This window comes from Podarcis raffonei, chromosome 18, assembly GCF_027172205.1.
Source record: "Podarcis raffonei isolate rPodRaf1 chromosome 18, rPodRaf1.pri, whole genome shotgun sequence".
Lineage (NCBI taxonomy): Eukaryota > Metazoa > Chordata > Lepidosauria > Squamata > Lacertidae > Podarcis > Podarcis raffonei.
Genome location: NC_070619.1, coordinates 5,837,350 through 5,853,076, shown reverse-complemented (window position 1 = coordinate 5,853,076; position 15,727 = coordinate 5,837,350). Strand labels below are relative to the sequence as shown.

Here is a 15,727-nt window from a genome sequence, read left to right as displayed (position 1 = left end):
TATAATGTGTGCCGCTTGCGTCAGTAAATTCAGATTTAAAAGATCAAGAGTGATTTAATACTCCAAAGCCGACCACGGTTACCTGTGCCGGAGGGAATTTTGCGGGCCTTCGTGTACAGATCTTAACCACTGGCTAGAGTCACTTCAAAAATTTCCTTTCCTTAATGGTTGTGCAAACAAAGTTGCCAATTAGGCAGCTCTTGAAGTGTAAGTGTACTTCGCTTGATTAGCCAGGAGAGAGCTTGGTTTGGGTACGCTTCCAATTGAGACAAACCCATGCAATATAATGCATCATCGTAATCATTATTAATTGGCTCATTTATATGCCACATTTTTCTACAGACCTCTCTCGTGTTTCCTCTTGGCCTTTTCCCTGCCAGCACTGGGGGGGGGGGTGTGGATGGTATGTCCCTGTCAAGGTAGTATTTTAAGACTCCTGCGCAGCGCATCGTTTGTAAGATTCTTCTACAAACCTCTCTCATGTTTCCTCCCAAAGGGTGTGTATGAGAGAGGCTAGGACCACCTCCAGTTAGACAAAGAGCGAACACAATTTGGGTTGCAGCCAAAGCCTTAATACCGACTCGGCCCCGAACACACTGACCAGATGCTTGGAAGCTGTGGCTGGATGGTTTCGTGGGAGCCGATTGAAACTAAATCCTTCGAAGACAGAGGTCCTATGGCTGGGTCGGGATGGCATGGGGATGAGGGACCAACTCCCTTCTCTTGCGGGGGCCCAATTAGTGCCTTTGCCTTCCGTTAAGAGTTTGGGTGCAATCCTTGACGCCTCCCTTTCCATGGAGGCGCAAGTTACAGCAACAGCCAAGGCGACATTTTTCCACCTTCGCCGCATCAAGCAGTTGGTCCCTTACCTTTCCCGCCCCGACCTGGCCACAGTGATCCATGCGACGGTCATCTCCAGGCTTGACTACTGTAATTCGCTCTACGCGGGGCTGCCCTTGAAGCTGTCCCAGAAACTCCAGCAGGTACAGAATGCTGCAGCGAGGTTCCTCACGGGGTCTCTGCCATGGGAGCATATTCACCCAGTGCTTTTCAAGCTGCACTGGCTCCCGGTGGAGTACAGGGTCAGATTTAAAGTGCTGCTTTTGACCTTTAAAACCCTATATGGCCTAGGACCCTCGTACCTACGGGACCGCCTCTCCTGGTATGCCCCACGGAGAGCCTCAAGGTCCATAAATAACAACACCCTAGTGGTCCCAGGCCCTAAGGAAGTTAGATTAGCTTCAACCAGAGCCAGGGCCTTTTCAACACTGGCTCCAGCCTGGTGGAACACTCTGCCTCATGAGACCAGGGCCCTGCAGGATCTGATTTCTTTCCACAGGGCCTGTAAGACAGAGTTGTTCCACCTGGCCTTTGGCTTGGAGCCAATTTGATTCCCTCCCTCCCTCCCTCTCTTTCTTTTTTCTTTTCCTTCTCCTCTTGCAATGAGGCTACATCTTAATATTTTACCGTTCCATTATTTTAATGTTGTATTTTATTTTTGTTTTTAAGTTGTAATCATTCATCTTGTTTTTATTATTGCTTGTAAGCCACTCTGAGCCCGGCCTTGGCTGGGGAGGGTGGGGTATAAATAAAAAATTATTATTATTATTATTATTAATAATAATAATACAGTAGTACCTCAGGTTACAGACACTTCAGGTTGCAGACTCCGCTAACCCAGAAATAGTACCTCAGGTTAAGAACTTTGCTTCAGGATGAGAACAGAAATCGCACAGCGGTGGCAGCGGGAGGCCCCATTAGCTAAAGTGGTGCCTCAGGTTAAGAACAGTTTCCGGTTAAGAATGGACCTCTGGGATGACTTTAAGTTCTTAACCCGAGGTACCACTGTAGTTCCGCTTCTGCAGTGCGACTCCACCTTCTTCTCTTTCCCCTGCGCAGCCCCCCGATCCGCTCTGGGGGGTCCCTCCACCCTGCAGAAAAGATATTGAGGGTGCCAGGTGGCACCCTCCCCCTCCTTCAGGGGAGAGGGGGGGAAAGTTCAATTGCAGAAGACCGCTGTTCCAGAACTGCAGTGTTCAATGCAACCCTCTTATTCCACACCGTCGTGGAGTAGGAGAGCTGGGGGGGGTCATATCTGACAACCAATATGCCTCTTTGGTTGCAGATGGCACAAGGATAGGTAAAGGTAAAGGGACCCCCGACCATTAGGTCTTGTTGTGACCGACTCTGGGGTTGCGGCGCTCATCTTGCTTTACTGGCCAAGGGAGCCGGCGTTCAGCTTCCGGGTCATGTGTCCAGCATGACTAAGCCACTTCTGGTGAACCAGAGCAGAGCACGGAAACGCCGTTTACCTTCCCGCCAGAGCGGTACCTATTTATCTACTTGCACTTTGACGTGCTTTCAAACTGCTAGGTGGGCAGGAGCAGGGACCGAGCAACGGGAGCTCACCCCGTCACGGGGATTGGAACCGCCAACCTTCTGATCGGCAAGTCCTAGGCTCTGTGGTTTAACCCACAGCGCCACCCGCGTCCCTTCATGGTTAGGTAGATTAGTCTAAAAAAGGGGTCAGCAATTTTTTTCCGCAGGGGGCTGGTCCACTGTCCCTCAGACCTTGTGGAGGGCTGGACTATTTTTTAAAAAACTGAATTCCTTTGCACACTGCGAGGGGGGCGACTAGTCGTCCTCCTCACCCACCCCCAGCCACCTTCTCGGTTTGCCCTCTGCCTCATTCACTGAAGGGCTGGCGGTGGCGGCGTATCCATTTAGCGTTCTCCCAATTTTCTTACACCACAGCCCCCAGTATACATCATCTTTCTTACTACACCCTCATCCAGCCAGGCAGCAAAAGCCTTGTGTGCATTGTGACATGTGCTTGGTGATGGGGAGCTGTTAAGCAGCGCAGCTTTCCCAAGTGCGCTGTCCCCAGGAGAAAGCTGTATGGTTTGTGTCCATACATTGCACATACGCACCACCGTTGGGTGGTGTTCAGCCAAGTTTTACTTCGAGCAGACCTGTTGAAATTAATAGGCGTCATGTTCGTTCTTGTCAGTGGGCCAGCTCTGAATAAAACCTAGCAGCTTGGGTGGGGCCAGTTGGTCACACAGCCAGTGTCCAGTGCTTGCTCTGACTCCACTCTCTTGGTTCCTTTTTCTTCATGCAGGCCACGGGATGGACAGTCGACCTGCGATGGCTATCTTCGAATTGCTGGACTACATAGTTAATGAGGTTGGTGGCTTGAAGAGGCTCTGTTAGTTTTTGCGGGTTCTCCCCCCGCATAGTTTTAAAAGGGGTGAGGTGGGGGGACAGAAACAGTACACAAACACACAGAGCTTAATATTTCAAAGCTCTCTTAAGCCATGAACAGGCAATATATCAATTTTTTAAAAGGTGCAGTGCAAAACTGATAGAACAGCAGTATCAGAACACACAAAAGTAAATAAAGCTGAAGTTCTGAGGACTCAAAAGCAGAGTCCAGCCTTATAGGTCAGGGGAAAGCCTGTGTGAAAAGGTAAGTCTGCACAAGAGGCCTGAAGCAGCTGGCGGTTGCCACCTTGACGTGTGGCAAAGGGAAAGCTATTCCATAGAACGGGGCAGCGGCAGAAAATCCCCGTTTTCGGGTCTCCGCCCTCGCAGAATCCAGGGCCTGGTTTAATACCTGGTTTATCGAGCAAGTAAACCCACATGCCTGCCTAGGGAGGCTGGCAAAAGTTGAGGTGTTTGGGACGCGGGTGGCCCTGTGGGTTAAACCACAGAGCCTAGGACTTGCCGATCAGAAGGTCGGTGGTTCGAATCCCCGCAATGACGGGGTGAGCTCCCGTTGCTCGGTCCCTGCTCCTGCCAACCTAGCAGTTTGAAAGCACGTCAAAGTGCAAGTAGATCAATAGGTACCGCTCCCGCGGGAAGGTAAACGGTGTTTCCGTGCGCTGCTCTGGTTCGCCAGAGCTTAATCTCTCCCCGTGAATTCACCAAGATTGGCCACATGACCTGGAAGCTGTACGCCGGCTCCCTTGGCCAATAAAGCGAGATGAGCGCCGCAACCCCAGAGTCGGCCACGACTGGACCTAATGGTCAGGGGTCCCTTTACCTTTAGCAAGCTGTGTGAACTGCTGCCTAAATCATATTGCTTGCTCCCCTCTGTGTGAGCATGGGTGGGGGACCCTGTGGCCCCCACGGGGACATTGGAGTCCAGCTTCTATCGGATCCAGCCACCACGGCCAATGCCCCAGGGATCAAGGGAGCCGTAGGCATCAATGCCTGAAGGGCCACAGGTTCCCCATGCCTGCTGTATGCCTTCCTAACCCTCCCTCCCCTTCCTTTTCCTTTAAAATTTACGTCATGAACGAAGAAGCACCACAAGCCAAACCCATTTTCAGCCCTGCCTACCTGCCCAGGGACGCGGGTGGCGCTGTGGGTTAAACCACAGAGCCTAGGACTTGCCGATCAGAAGGTTGGCGGTTCGAATCCCCGTGACGGTGTGAGCTCCCGTTGCTCAGTCCCTGCTCCTGCCAACCTAGCAGTTCGAAAGCACGTCAAAGTGCAAGTAGATAAATAGGTACCACTCCGGCGGGAAGGTAAACGGCGTTTCCGTGTGCTGCTCTGGTTCACCAGAAGCGGCTTAGTCCTGCTGGCCACATGACCCGGAAGCTGTACGCCGGCTCCCTCAGCCTGTAAAGCGAGATGAGCGCCGAAACCCCAGAGTCGGCCACGACTGGACCTAATGGTCACGGCTCCCTTTACCTTTACCTGCCCAGTTTGGCCTGAGAAGGCTGGCCCATGGAGCCCGAAAGGTTCCTCACCCCTGCATCATGGGGACAGAGAGCAGGATCAGCCTACAGGTTCACGTTGCACACCGCAGTGAGAATCCACAATTCACAAGGGCACAAGTTGCTGAAATGCAGGAGTTATTTGGGATCTCAAAGAGACGTGTGGTGTTATGTAAGACTTTGTGGACTAGGGAAAGAGCAGATGGACTTCGGAGACAGTCTGCAGAACAGACAGTACCGGGCATCGGAGTCCCTGCAGAGCTGTGCTCTGCCTCCTACGTTTTCTGGCTCGTCTTTGCAATCTGTGAAGACTAGGTGCTTTTTCCTTTTTGAAGCAGAAGTCAAGATTCTCAGGGTGTTCGTGTCCTCCGGTCAGGGATTGCTGCTTTCGCATCAGTCCTGGGCCACTCTTGGGTTTAATAATAATAATAATAATAATAATAATAATAATAATAATAGGTAAAGGTAAAGGACCCCTGACAGTTAAGTCCAGTCGCAGACAACTCTGGGGTTGCAGCGCTCATCTCGCTTTACAGGCCAAGGGAGCCGGCGTTTGTCTGCAAACCGTTTTTCTAGGTCGTGTGGCCAGCCAGAGCGGTACCTATTTATCTACTTGAACTTTCTGGCGTGCTTTTGAACTGCTAGGTTGGCAGGAGCTGGGGCCAAGCAACGAGAGCTCACCCCATCGCGGGGATTCGAACTGCCAACCTTATGATTGGCAAGCCCAAGAGGCTTAGTGGTTTATACCACAGCGCCACCCATGTTCAACAATAATCATCATAATCATCATAATAATTATAATAAAGATTTTATTATTTATACCCCGCCCATCTGGCTGGGTTTCCCCAGCCGCTCTGGGCTGCTCCCAACAGAATATTAAAAACACGATAAAACATCAAACATTAAAAACTTCCCTGAATAGGGCTGCTTTCAGATGTCTTCTAAAACTCTGATAGTTGTTTATTTCCTTGACATCTGGTGGGAAAGTGTTCCCACGACGGGATGGGCTCCCGTTGCTCGGTCCCTGCTCCTGCCAACCTAGCAGTTCGAAAGCATGCCAAAAAGTTCAAGTAGATAAATAGGTATCATTCCAGCGGGAAGGTAAACAGCATTTCCGTGCCCTGCTCTGGTTCGCCAGAAGTGGCTTAGTCCTGCTGGCCACCTGACCTGGAAGCTGTACTCCGGCTCCCTCGGCCAATAAAGCGAGATGAGCACCGCAACCCCAGAGTCGGCCACGACTGGACCTAATGGTCAGGGGTCCCTTTACCTTTATATATATCTTGTTAAAACTTGGAACTGCACATTTATTTATTTTTTAAAGCTTTAGCATCCAGCACTCAGCACATTACAGTCGCTAAATGGGTAAAATAAATTAAGTGGTTCTCCAAGACGCTCTGCAATATTCAGGGGGGGGGGGGATTTGGCATGCCAGCCCACGCCTGATAATGATTTGACCCATGGAGCCTCTGTATTGCAACCCCTGCCCATCTTTAATTCCCCTCCCCATCCAGTGTCTCCCATCACCCCGGCTGCTTTTCTCAGTGGCGTCTACTTTTCCTGGGTTCCGACATGTCTTAACATCTGTGTTCCTTTTCCTCCCCTCTTATCTCTAGCCACCTCCAAAGCTGCCAAACGGGGTTTTCACTCAAGAGTTCCAGGAGTTTGTAAATAAATGGTAAGCATTTGCTTTCATCGGTGTGGGGTGTTCAAACCCCAGTGGGCTGAGAGGGGAAGCGTCGCCTTTTCCAAATGCACACGGCCACAAATGCCACAGTTCCCCAGGCTTTCCAGGGAGCGAGAGCCAGTCTCCACCAAGGATATTTTCTCCCCTTTACAGTTTTATTCATGTAAACTCAGGAGTAAGCCCTGCTTAACTCAGAGAAGCTTATTTCCAGGTACAGTGGTGCCTCGCAAGACGAAAAACTCGCTAGGCGAAAGAGTTTTCCGTTTTTTGAGTCGTTCCGCAAGACGAATTTCCCTATGGGCTTGCTTCGCAAGACGAACCGTCTTGCGAGTTCTTGCGAGTTTGTTTCCTTTTTCTTTAAGCCGTTAAGCCGCTAATAGCCGCGCTTCGCAAGACGAAAAAACCGCAAGACGAAGAGACTCGCGGAACGGATTAATTTCGTCTTGCGAGGCACCACTGTACATATTTTTGGGAGGGAGGGGTGTAGGATAGAGCCTTCATGACTGGGGTGTCCTCTAGACCAGAGGTCGGCAACCTAAGGGCGCCACCCCACCCCCCGCCAACATTTCCCCCCCCCCCTCACCGTGGCAGAACCTCCTCCGTTCCTCCTGGTGCAGCAAATCGCCAGTCAATTGCCTGCTAAGGTTTGAGGCCCGTTCCGGAGCACTATTCGCATCCTGAATAGAACATAAGATGCGCAGGTCACGTTTCGCTACTTCTGCGCATGCACGTGACGTCATTTTGACCGTCTGCGCATGTGTGAGCGGCGAAACCCGGAAGTAACACGCTCCGTTATTTCCGGGTCGCCGTGGAGCGCAACCTGCAAATACTTATCCTGAAGCATATTTATCCCAAGGTATGCGCTGTGGGTAAAAGCCTCAGCGCCTAGGGCTTGCCGATCGCATGGTCGGCGGTTCGAATCCCCGCGGCGGGGTGCGCTCCCGTTGCTCGGTCCCAGCACCTGCCAACCTAGCAGTTTGAAAGCACCCCCGGGTGCAAGTAGATAAATAGGGACCGCTTACTGGCGGGAAGGTAAACGGCGTTTCCGTGTGCTGCGCTGGCTCGCCAGATGCAGCTTTGTCACGCTGGCCACGTGACCCGGAAGTGTCTCCGGACAGCGCTAGCCCCTGGCTTCTTAAGTGAGATGGGCACACAACCCTAGAGTCTGTCAAGACTGGCCCGTACGGGCAGGGGTACCTCTTACCTATGACTATATATTTTGAGGGTGGGGGTGAGTTAGTGCAGCCAATGGAACTGTACAAGGCTGTTGGCTCTGGACGCACCCAAAGTATGGCAGTGCTGATAAACTAAAGAGTGTGGCCTTGCAAAGGCAAACTTTGCCTTTTTAAAAAAGAAATCTGATTTTTTTTCCCCTCCTTGTCCTACACAGCTTAATTAAAAACCCTGCTGAACGGGCAGATTTGAAGAAGCTGATGGTAAGTCGAAAAGGATTCCATATATGCACAATCAGGGCCGGCCCACCCCTGAGGCAAGGTGGTGCGGCCGCCTCGGGTGGCAGGGGCAGCAGACCCGGCCTCCAAGGAGCGCTTCACCAGCAGCTGCATCGCCCTGCCTCAGGTGCCAAAACATCTTGGGCCGGTGCTGCTACGCATGTTGCGTCAAAATGAATTCAGAATCTCAGTCCAGCTCCCAGCAAATGCAAAGTTCTTCAACTGGAATCAGTTAAGCATTTTGCATGTGATTATTACCCCTTTTCATATACCATATTTTTTGCTCTATAAGACTCACTTTTCCCCTCCTAAAAAGTAAGGGGAAATGTGTGTGCGTCTTATGCAGGCTGCGCAGCTATCCCAGAAGCCAGAACAGGAAGAGGGATTGCTGCTTTCACTGCGCAGCGATCCCTCTTGCTGTTCTGGCTTCTGAGATTCAGAATATTTTTTTTCTTGTTTTCCGACTCCAAAAACTAGGTGCGTCTTGTGGTCTGGTGCGTCTTATAGAGCGAAAAATACGGTATTTCTGTTCAGGGCAGAATGGCAAATGGCTGGGCATTGATGGATGGAAGATGCACCTCCATTCCCCCAGCCTCCAGAACAGGTGTGGGGAACCTTTGGCCCACCAGATGTTGCTCCAATCAGCCCCAGGAGGCATGGGCAGGCTGAGGATGATGGGAGTCGTAGTTCAGCAACACCTGCAAGTCCTAAGCTCCCCCCCAACGCTGCTCTCAAACTTCACCCAGGCACCGCTCCACAAGCTCTGAAGCTTTATCTTCCAATCCGTCTGGCCTAGAAACCCAACGCATGAAATGGAAACCGAGGTTGCTCCGCGCCTTGCAATATTTAGACGCACACCTTACGATGCCGCAAGTTCGCCTTTGCATTGCCCTGGCATCCTCGGGAGCTGTTTCCCGGGGATGTTGAATTCCTTAATCCATATCAGATCCCTCAGTTGTCTGTGAAAGGCACTAGATTAGGGGGGCTGGGGAACCTTTGGCCCTCGAGGCGTTTCCTGGACTACAACTCCCATCACTCCCAAGCTGTTCTTCGGGGTGTGGCTGATGGGAAGTGGAGTCCAGCAGTAGCAGCAGCAGCAGCCGGGGCCTCAATTGTCCTCTAGCCCTGCGCTAGGTCATTCTTGCTTCACGGCAGTGACATTGTCCCACAGTGGACAGTGTGCTCAGGTGGTTTCGATCCCCAGCAGAGCTGCAACGTGACTCTGTGTATTCGTTGGATCCCAGTTCTGAGCTACAGTTAAAGGGGGGGGGGCAGGTTTCATGCCGGCACCATCGGCCTGACTTCCCCTTATTGTTTACTTTACCCCCTCCAAAAACAGCAACGCAAAAGCCTGTAGTGCAAATATCCACCAGCTTTTCCCTACCTGTATGCTTGCGATTTGCCTACACCTGAACAACCACCGTATTTTTCGCTCTATAGGACGCACCGGACCATAGGACGCACCTTGTTTTAGAAGGGGAGAGCAGGAAAAACAATTCTCGCCCTCTCTGCGCAGCGCCCCTTCAGCGAAGCGGCAGGAGAAATGGAGCCCCTTCCATTTCTCCTCCCGCTTCGCTGAAGGGGCCCTGCGCAGAGAGGGAAAACTGTGCAGCGCCTCTCCAGCAAAGCGAAGCCTGGAGATCAAGAGGGATCAGTGTGCACTGACCCCTCTTGCTCTCCAGGCTTCAGACGGCTATCCGCAAGTCTTTGGAGCACGGCAGGAACTCCCGCTGCGCTCCGAAGGCTTGCGGATAGCTGCCTGAAGCCCCGGGAGCGCAGCGGGAATAGCGGGGGCAGTGGTCAGGGATGATGGGAGTTGTAGTCCCAAAACATCTGGAGGGCCAAGTTTGCCTTTGCCTGGGTTAGAGCAAACTTGGATCTCCAGCTGTTTTGGGACTACAGTTCCCACCATCCCTGGCAACTGGTCCTACTAGCTAGGGATGATGGGAGTTGTGGTCCAACAAGACCCAGTTTTGAGAAACGCGAGGTTTGAGAAATGGGTAGGCCTATGGGGGCAGAAACGCCGTCCCTGCAGAGCAGCTGGCCCTCCTTTTGCCCCAGTTCCATCCTCGAATCGGTGAGATTTACAGAACAGAGTGAAGGACCTCTAAGACCTCAGGCCTATTTTGGCTCACCAGTTCGGCCCCCAGAGGCCATTCCCCCAAAACTGACCACCTATTACTGTATTTTAATATTTTGTTGGAAGCCGCCCAGAGTGGCTGCAGTAGAAATAATACTGTATTTTTCGCTGTATAGGAAGCACCAGACCATAGGACGCACCAGACCATAGAAGGGGGAGAACAGGGGGGGGGAATTCTCCCCCTCTGCTCAGCGCCCCTTCAGCGAAGCAGCAGGAGCAACGGAGCCCCTTCCATTTCTCCTCCCGCTTGGCTGAAGGGGCGCTGCGCAGCTCTCCCTCTCTGCTGATGCCAGGAGAGTCTTGCTCTCCTGGCTTCAGCAAAAGGAACCCAAAGACTTTGGAGCGCAGTGTGAGTTCCCGCTGCGCTCCAAAGGCTTCAGGCGGTGTGCACCGACCCCTCTCGCTCCCCAGGCTTCAGCAAAAGCAACGCAAAGCCTCCGGAGCGCGGAGGGAGCGCTCCCTCTGCGCTTCGGAGGCTTCGCGTTGCTATCGCTGAAGCCAAGGAGCCTGCATTTGCTCCATAGGACGCACAAACATTTCCCCTTCATTTTTGGAGGGGAAAAAGTGCGTCCTATAGAGCGAAAAATATGGTTTGTTATTATTATTACTATCGATCGCTGGGCGAGGTCAGTTCTGCACTGGCTGTCCCTGCCAGTTGAGAAAAATGGAGAGGGAGGGGGCGGTTAAATCCTGTTTCGTAGAACAGGATTGAGGCCTTCTCACAAGCTGTTGAGTGGAGAGCTCGATTCTGCTCGGTGCTGCTTCATCAACACACCCGGGGAACGGACTCCCTCAGGAGGTGATGGGCTCTCCTTCCTTGGAGGTTTTTAAGCAGAGCTTGGGGGGCCACCTGTCACGGATGCTTTATCCAAGACTCTTGTATTGCAAGGGGTTGGACTGGATGACCGTCGGGGTCCCTTCCACCTCTGTTCTATGATTCTCTTAAATTTCCTGCGGGGAACACAGGGGCCAAGCTGCGTATCTCTCACACCTGTGGCCCTCCAGATATTGGTGGGAAACAGTTCCTGTGCGTCCTGGCCATGCTGGAAAGCGTTGCGAGTCCCAACAGCATCTGAGAGCTGCAAGTTCTTCCTCTCTCTTACGGGTCCCTGGCTGCATGGCTCCCTCTGCAGGCCACGCCAGGAGTGTTTCGATGGCTGTGTTTGTGGAAGCTTGCTGTGACTGCAAGCCATGCATTTCGCTTCTAACTGACGTGAGTCTAGCCCAACTTTCCACACCGAGTGAGCTGCAAGAGTACCTTGACACTGGAGTCTGTAGTTCGCACAGTGCCTTGTCGTGTGGGGAGCAAGGCCAAAATTTGACGGCCACCCCCAGTGGCTTCCCAAAGGTGGCTAAGTAAGGTGCAGGGCTTTGGGAAGGACTACAACCCTGTTGGAACACTCATGCCTCATTCCTAAAGCCCAGAACCTTGTTTGCCCAAGGGGGCAGGGTGTCAGATGTTGCGGTGGGTCGCCAGAAAGACCTTGAGGGCTAGAGGCTTCCCTACTGGTGACTGGGAGTGGCCACCGGGACCACAAAACACCGGTTCTGAGAGATCTGCATTGGCTCCCAGTACGTTTCCGAGCACGATTCAAAGTGTTGGTGCTGACCTTTAAAGCCCTAAACGGCCTCGGTCCTGTATACCTGAAGGAGCGTCTCCACCCCCATCGTTCAGCCCGGACACTGAGGTCCAGCGCCGAGGGCCTTCTGGCGGTTCCCTCACTGCGAGAAGTGAGGTTACAGGGAACCAGGCAGAGGGCCTTCTCGGTAGTGGCGCCCGCCCTGTGGAACACCCTCCTATCAGATGTCAAAGAGATAAATAATTACCTGACATTCAGAAGACATCTTAAGGCAGCCCTGTTCAGGGAAGTTTTTAATATGTAATGCTGTACTGTTTTTAACACTGATTGGGAGCTGCCCAGGGTGGCTGGGGAGGCTCAGCCAGATGGGCGGGGTATAAATAATAAATTATTATTATTATTATTATTATTATTATTATTACTCTGCTAGCTGATTTGGCGAAGACCTGGATATGCATAAGCTTCTGCCCATTTCTATAATAATAATAAATAATAATAAATTTTATTTATACCCCGCCCTCCCCAGCCAAGACCGGGCTCAGGGCAGCTAACAACCAATAATAAAAAAACAATTTGATTAAAATACAATTTAAAAAACAAGATTAAAATACAACATTGAAACATTAAGATGCAGCCTCTTCACAGGAGCAGAAAGGAAAAAAGAAAGAGAGGGAGGGAATCAAACTGATTCCAAGCCAAAGGCCAGGCGGAACAACTCTGTCTTACAGGCCCTGCGGAAAGAAATCAGATCCCGCAGGGCCCTGGTCTCATGAGACAGAGCGTTCCACCAGGCCGGGGCCAGTGTTGAAAAGGCCCTGCCTCTGGTTGAGGCTAATCTGACTTCCTTAGGGCCCACGACCTCTAGGTTGTTGCTGTTTATGGACTTTAAGATCCTCCGTGGGGCATATTGGGAGAGGCGGTCCCATAGGTACAAGGGTCCTAGGCCGTTATTTATTTGTTCATGAAATCTCTACCCTGGCCTTTCCTCCCAGGGGAGCCCAGGGTGGCAAACGTCAGAATGTTAAAACAGTGGAAGTCTAACACAAAGGGTATGGGGTGGTGGATGGTGATGGGAATTATCTGTGGGATTGAGTGTAGGTATGTTGTATGTATGTAGGTATGTTGTATGAAATGTATGTTTGTATGTGTATTAATATTGAATTATTTTAACAATAAAAAATTATATAATTTTTTTTTAAAAAAAAGAATGTTAAAACAGTGCCATTTTAAATAAATAAATAAACTTCCATTACGATAGGATTACTTAAATTCACTGGTTGCCAATTTTTTCTTTTTCTTTTTAAACCATGGGGGTAACACAAAGCAACTTAACAATAGATGAACACCGAAACCGGAACAAAAGAAACGTCTAAAAAGACGATCCTCCTTAGGCGTGATCGAAACGTCCCACCCACCTATCCAAGGAAACCGCAGATAGCTAGGAGCCCAAGGCCTGGCGGAAAGGATATGTTCTTTTGCCGGGCGGCTGTGTAATTATGGTGCCGGACAAGCCTCCCCAAGGAGAGCATTCCACAAGCAGGGAGCCACCACTGAAAAGGCCCGTTCTCATGTTGCCACCCTGGAGGGAATAATAAAAAATAAATAAATCTGAAAACATACTATGCCTTGTAATGTAGGCAGAGCTTTGCGGGAAGGTTTCTAAGTGTATGTTTTGATGTTTACGCCTCCTCTTTTTTCCCCCTTTTCCAGAATCACGCCTTTATCAAGCGCTCCGAAGTGGAAGAGGTGGATTTCGCCGGCTGGCTCTGTAAGACGCTGCGGTTGAACCAGCCCAGCACTCCCACCCGCACTGCCATGTGACCGCCAAGCAAGCCGCCTTCTTCCCCTCTACTCCTCCTCCTCCTCCTCTTGTGCATCTTGCTTGTCTGCTGTCGTCCGTCACCCTTCAGCAGAAGAAAAGAACCCGCCTCTCTCGGCCAGCCTCTCCTCCGCGACCTTTTATTCTTTATTTTTGGCTCCGGAACAGCAAAGGCGCCGCAGTTCGGAAGCTGCCCGGTCATCATCCAGACAGAGCAGAAAGCGGGCTTGCTTCACCCTCTTCCTGTTCCGTTGTTCAGCTCCATCCCTCTCCCCGCAGCTGAGTGTGGATCTCTTCAGAGCTTCTGACTCTGGGCAAAGGATTGGGGAGGGGGGCGGGTTGTGTACAGCAGCGGTGAGCTGCTTTTTCCTTTTACGTTTGTGTCACCTGTTTGGGGGGAAAGGGACAGGCTGTGCTTTCTTTCCTTTCTTCTTGTGCACTTGCTTCCTGGGTGGGGGGTCTGAGAGGCGCAGGCAGGCTTGCCAGACGGGTGCTGCAGATGGGTGGAGACACGTGGAGCAGCTTGGGCGGAAGTGGGCAGATTGGCCAACGGAGCAGTGTGGCAGCTTCGCCGGCCTGGGCTCGGGTCCTTCCTAGAGCCTGCGAGAGGACCGTGCGATTTTAAGGAAGTTTGTGTTTGGTGGTTGAGAAGCTAGCAGTCAATTCCTTCCCATTCTCTCCTCTTCCCCTCCCCACGGTTTCTGCATTCAGTTTCTTTACAAGAGAAGTTTTTAGTTCAACTTGCCCTCTTTGTGTTTGTGGGAGAGGGAACGTCCACGGCTTCAAGGCGAACGTGGAACCGTCTTCACGTGTGTGTGTGTCATTTTTACGTACAAATGCAACACGGGCACCGAGGGGTTGTATCCGGCACTAGTCGTGCTTGGCGTAGACCCGCTGGAATTTGCGGACATGCCCATTTTGTGTGCCTGCGTTTCGGTGGGTCTGTTCTGGGTTGGGCCTCGCTGGATGCAGCCCCACCTGTGCCCCGTGGAAATTGTGTCGTCATTATAAAATGCGGGGTGGGGGGGGGCAGCAGTCCACACACTGCTTCTCCAAAGACGTGACGGTTTTAAAGCCATCTCCTTCCAGTCTTAACAGAGTGCTTTATTTCTGAAATCAATGTGCACTAACTCGTCAAGTGGAGGATGGAGGTCAGTAGTCCTCTGCGGGTATTTATTGGAGAAGAATCACAGCTACTAATTCTTGACGGTGGAGGGGGCGCAAAGGCCGCCTCTTCCTCTCCAGCGCACGCTCGGTGTGTGCTATTCCTCGGGCCTTGCAGCGGAGGAATCGCTCTCCCGATAAAGGTGCCGTCGGTTTCTGCCTTCTTGGTACTGGCGTTGCTACGTCTCTGTTTCCGAGAGTGTGTGATTTAATGGTGAAAGAGTCCTGTGCTGCAACTGGATGCTTCTCGGTGTCTTGTTGATGCTGCTGTCCTCCATAGCTCAGAGGAGCCCTCACCTCTGGAGCAGGTGAACTGGAAGAAAAGCTGTTGGCGGTGGTTAGGCTGCCTCTCTCCCCTCCTGCCCCCCCCCAGTCCTTCTGCTGCACCTCATCCCCAATCTTAACAGATCCTTCTTTAAACTTCCATCTCTCTCTCTCAAACTCCCCCCCTCCTTCTTTCATTTCCAGTTAATTCCTTTACCATCATTGGCTTTTCGCTGTCCAGGTAACTGAAGGGGAGTTTATGAGTGAGACCCAATACACACTTGCCCTACAGCCCATTTTCTTTCTTTTTTTTAAAAAAAAAGCATGAAAAAGGAGGGTCAGGTGCTTCAAAGTTCTCCAGCACCTCGCAGTCGATAAGGTTTTGTTCTCCTTGAATACCGGGCCCTCTGCCATTCTGGGAAGTGTGGGAACCGGTGTCCGGCCGGCCAAAGTGCCCAACCCCCACCCCTTCAATTCCAGCAGGTAAGGAAGCCACAGCTGGGTGGCTGAACCAGGTGGAGTCCCCAAATCGGGGCTTGCTGAGGGTGATGTTGAAGAGGCGCTGGCCATGTTCCGTCTTTGCTTGGGTTTGCGCCTTGGGATGCAGGACTTGGTGCAGGCCAAGCGGCAGGTGGGCTGACGGATGAGTCACTCGGCCACAACGGAAGCCGGCAGCTCGCAATGGTACCACCGCTTTCTTGCTAGTCACCCTGCAAAAAACCCCATCTAAGGTGAAGCTGCTTTTAAAAGACACGGCTGCCTTGAGCTCCCCGACGCAAGGGATTAAGTTCTCCCCAGCCTGTCTTGGCACTTGCCTCTCGAAAGGGTGGCAGAGCCGGTGGGTATCTTGGCATCCGTGCATGGCACGACCGGCTGGCATGGTTGCCAAGTGCTTCAGGGG

General features: G+C 51.8%; 1 protein-coding gene across 1 annotated transcript in view; it reads left to right on the top strand.

Moving 5' to 3' along the window:
* The window catches only part of MAP2K2 (mitogen-activated protein kinase kinase 2), a 40,051-nt gene extending 24,916 nt beyond the window's left edge, over positions 1-15,135 (top strand). Inside the window, exons 8-11 of the mRNA XM_053372650.1 lie at positions 3,122-3,186; positions 6,338-6,399; positions 7,799-7,844; positions 13,290-15,135. Coding sequence (XP_053228625.1) covers positions 3,122-3,186; positions 6,338-6,399; positions 7,799-7,844; positions 13,290-13,400 — 284 coding nt within the window. The 3' untranslated portion in view covers positions 13,401-15,135. The remainder of the gene's footprint in view (positions 1-3,121; positions 3,187-6,337; positions 6,400-7,798; positions 7,845-13,289) is intronic.
* Positions 15,136-15,727: the final 592 nt, after the last annotated feature.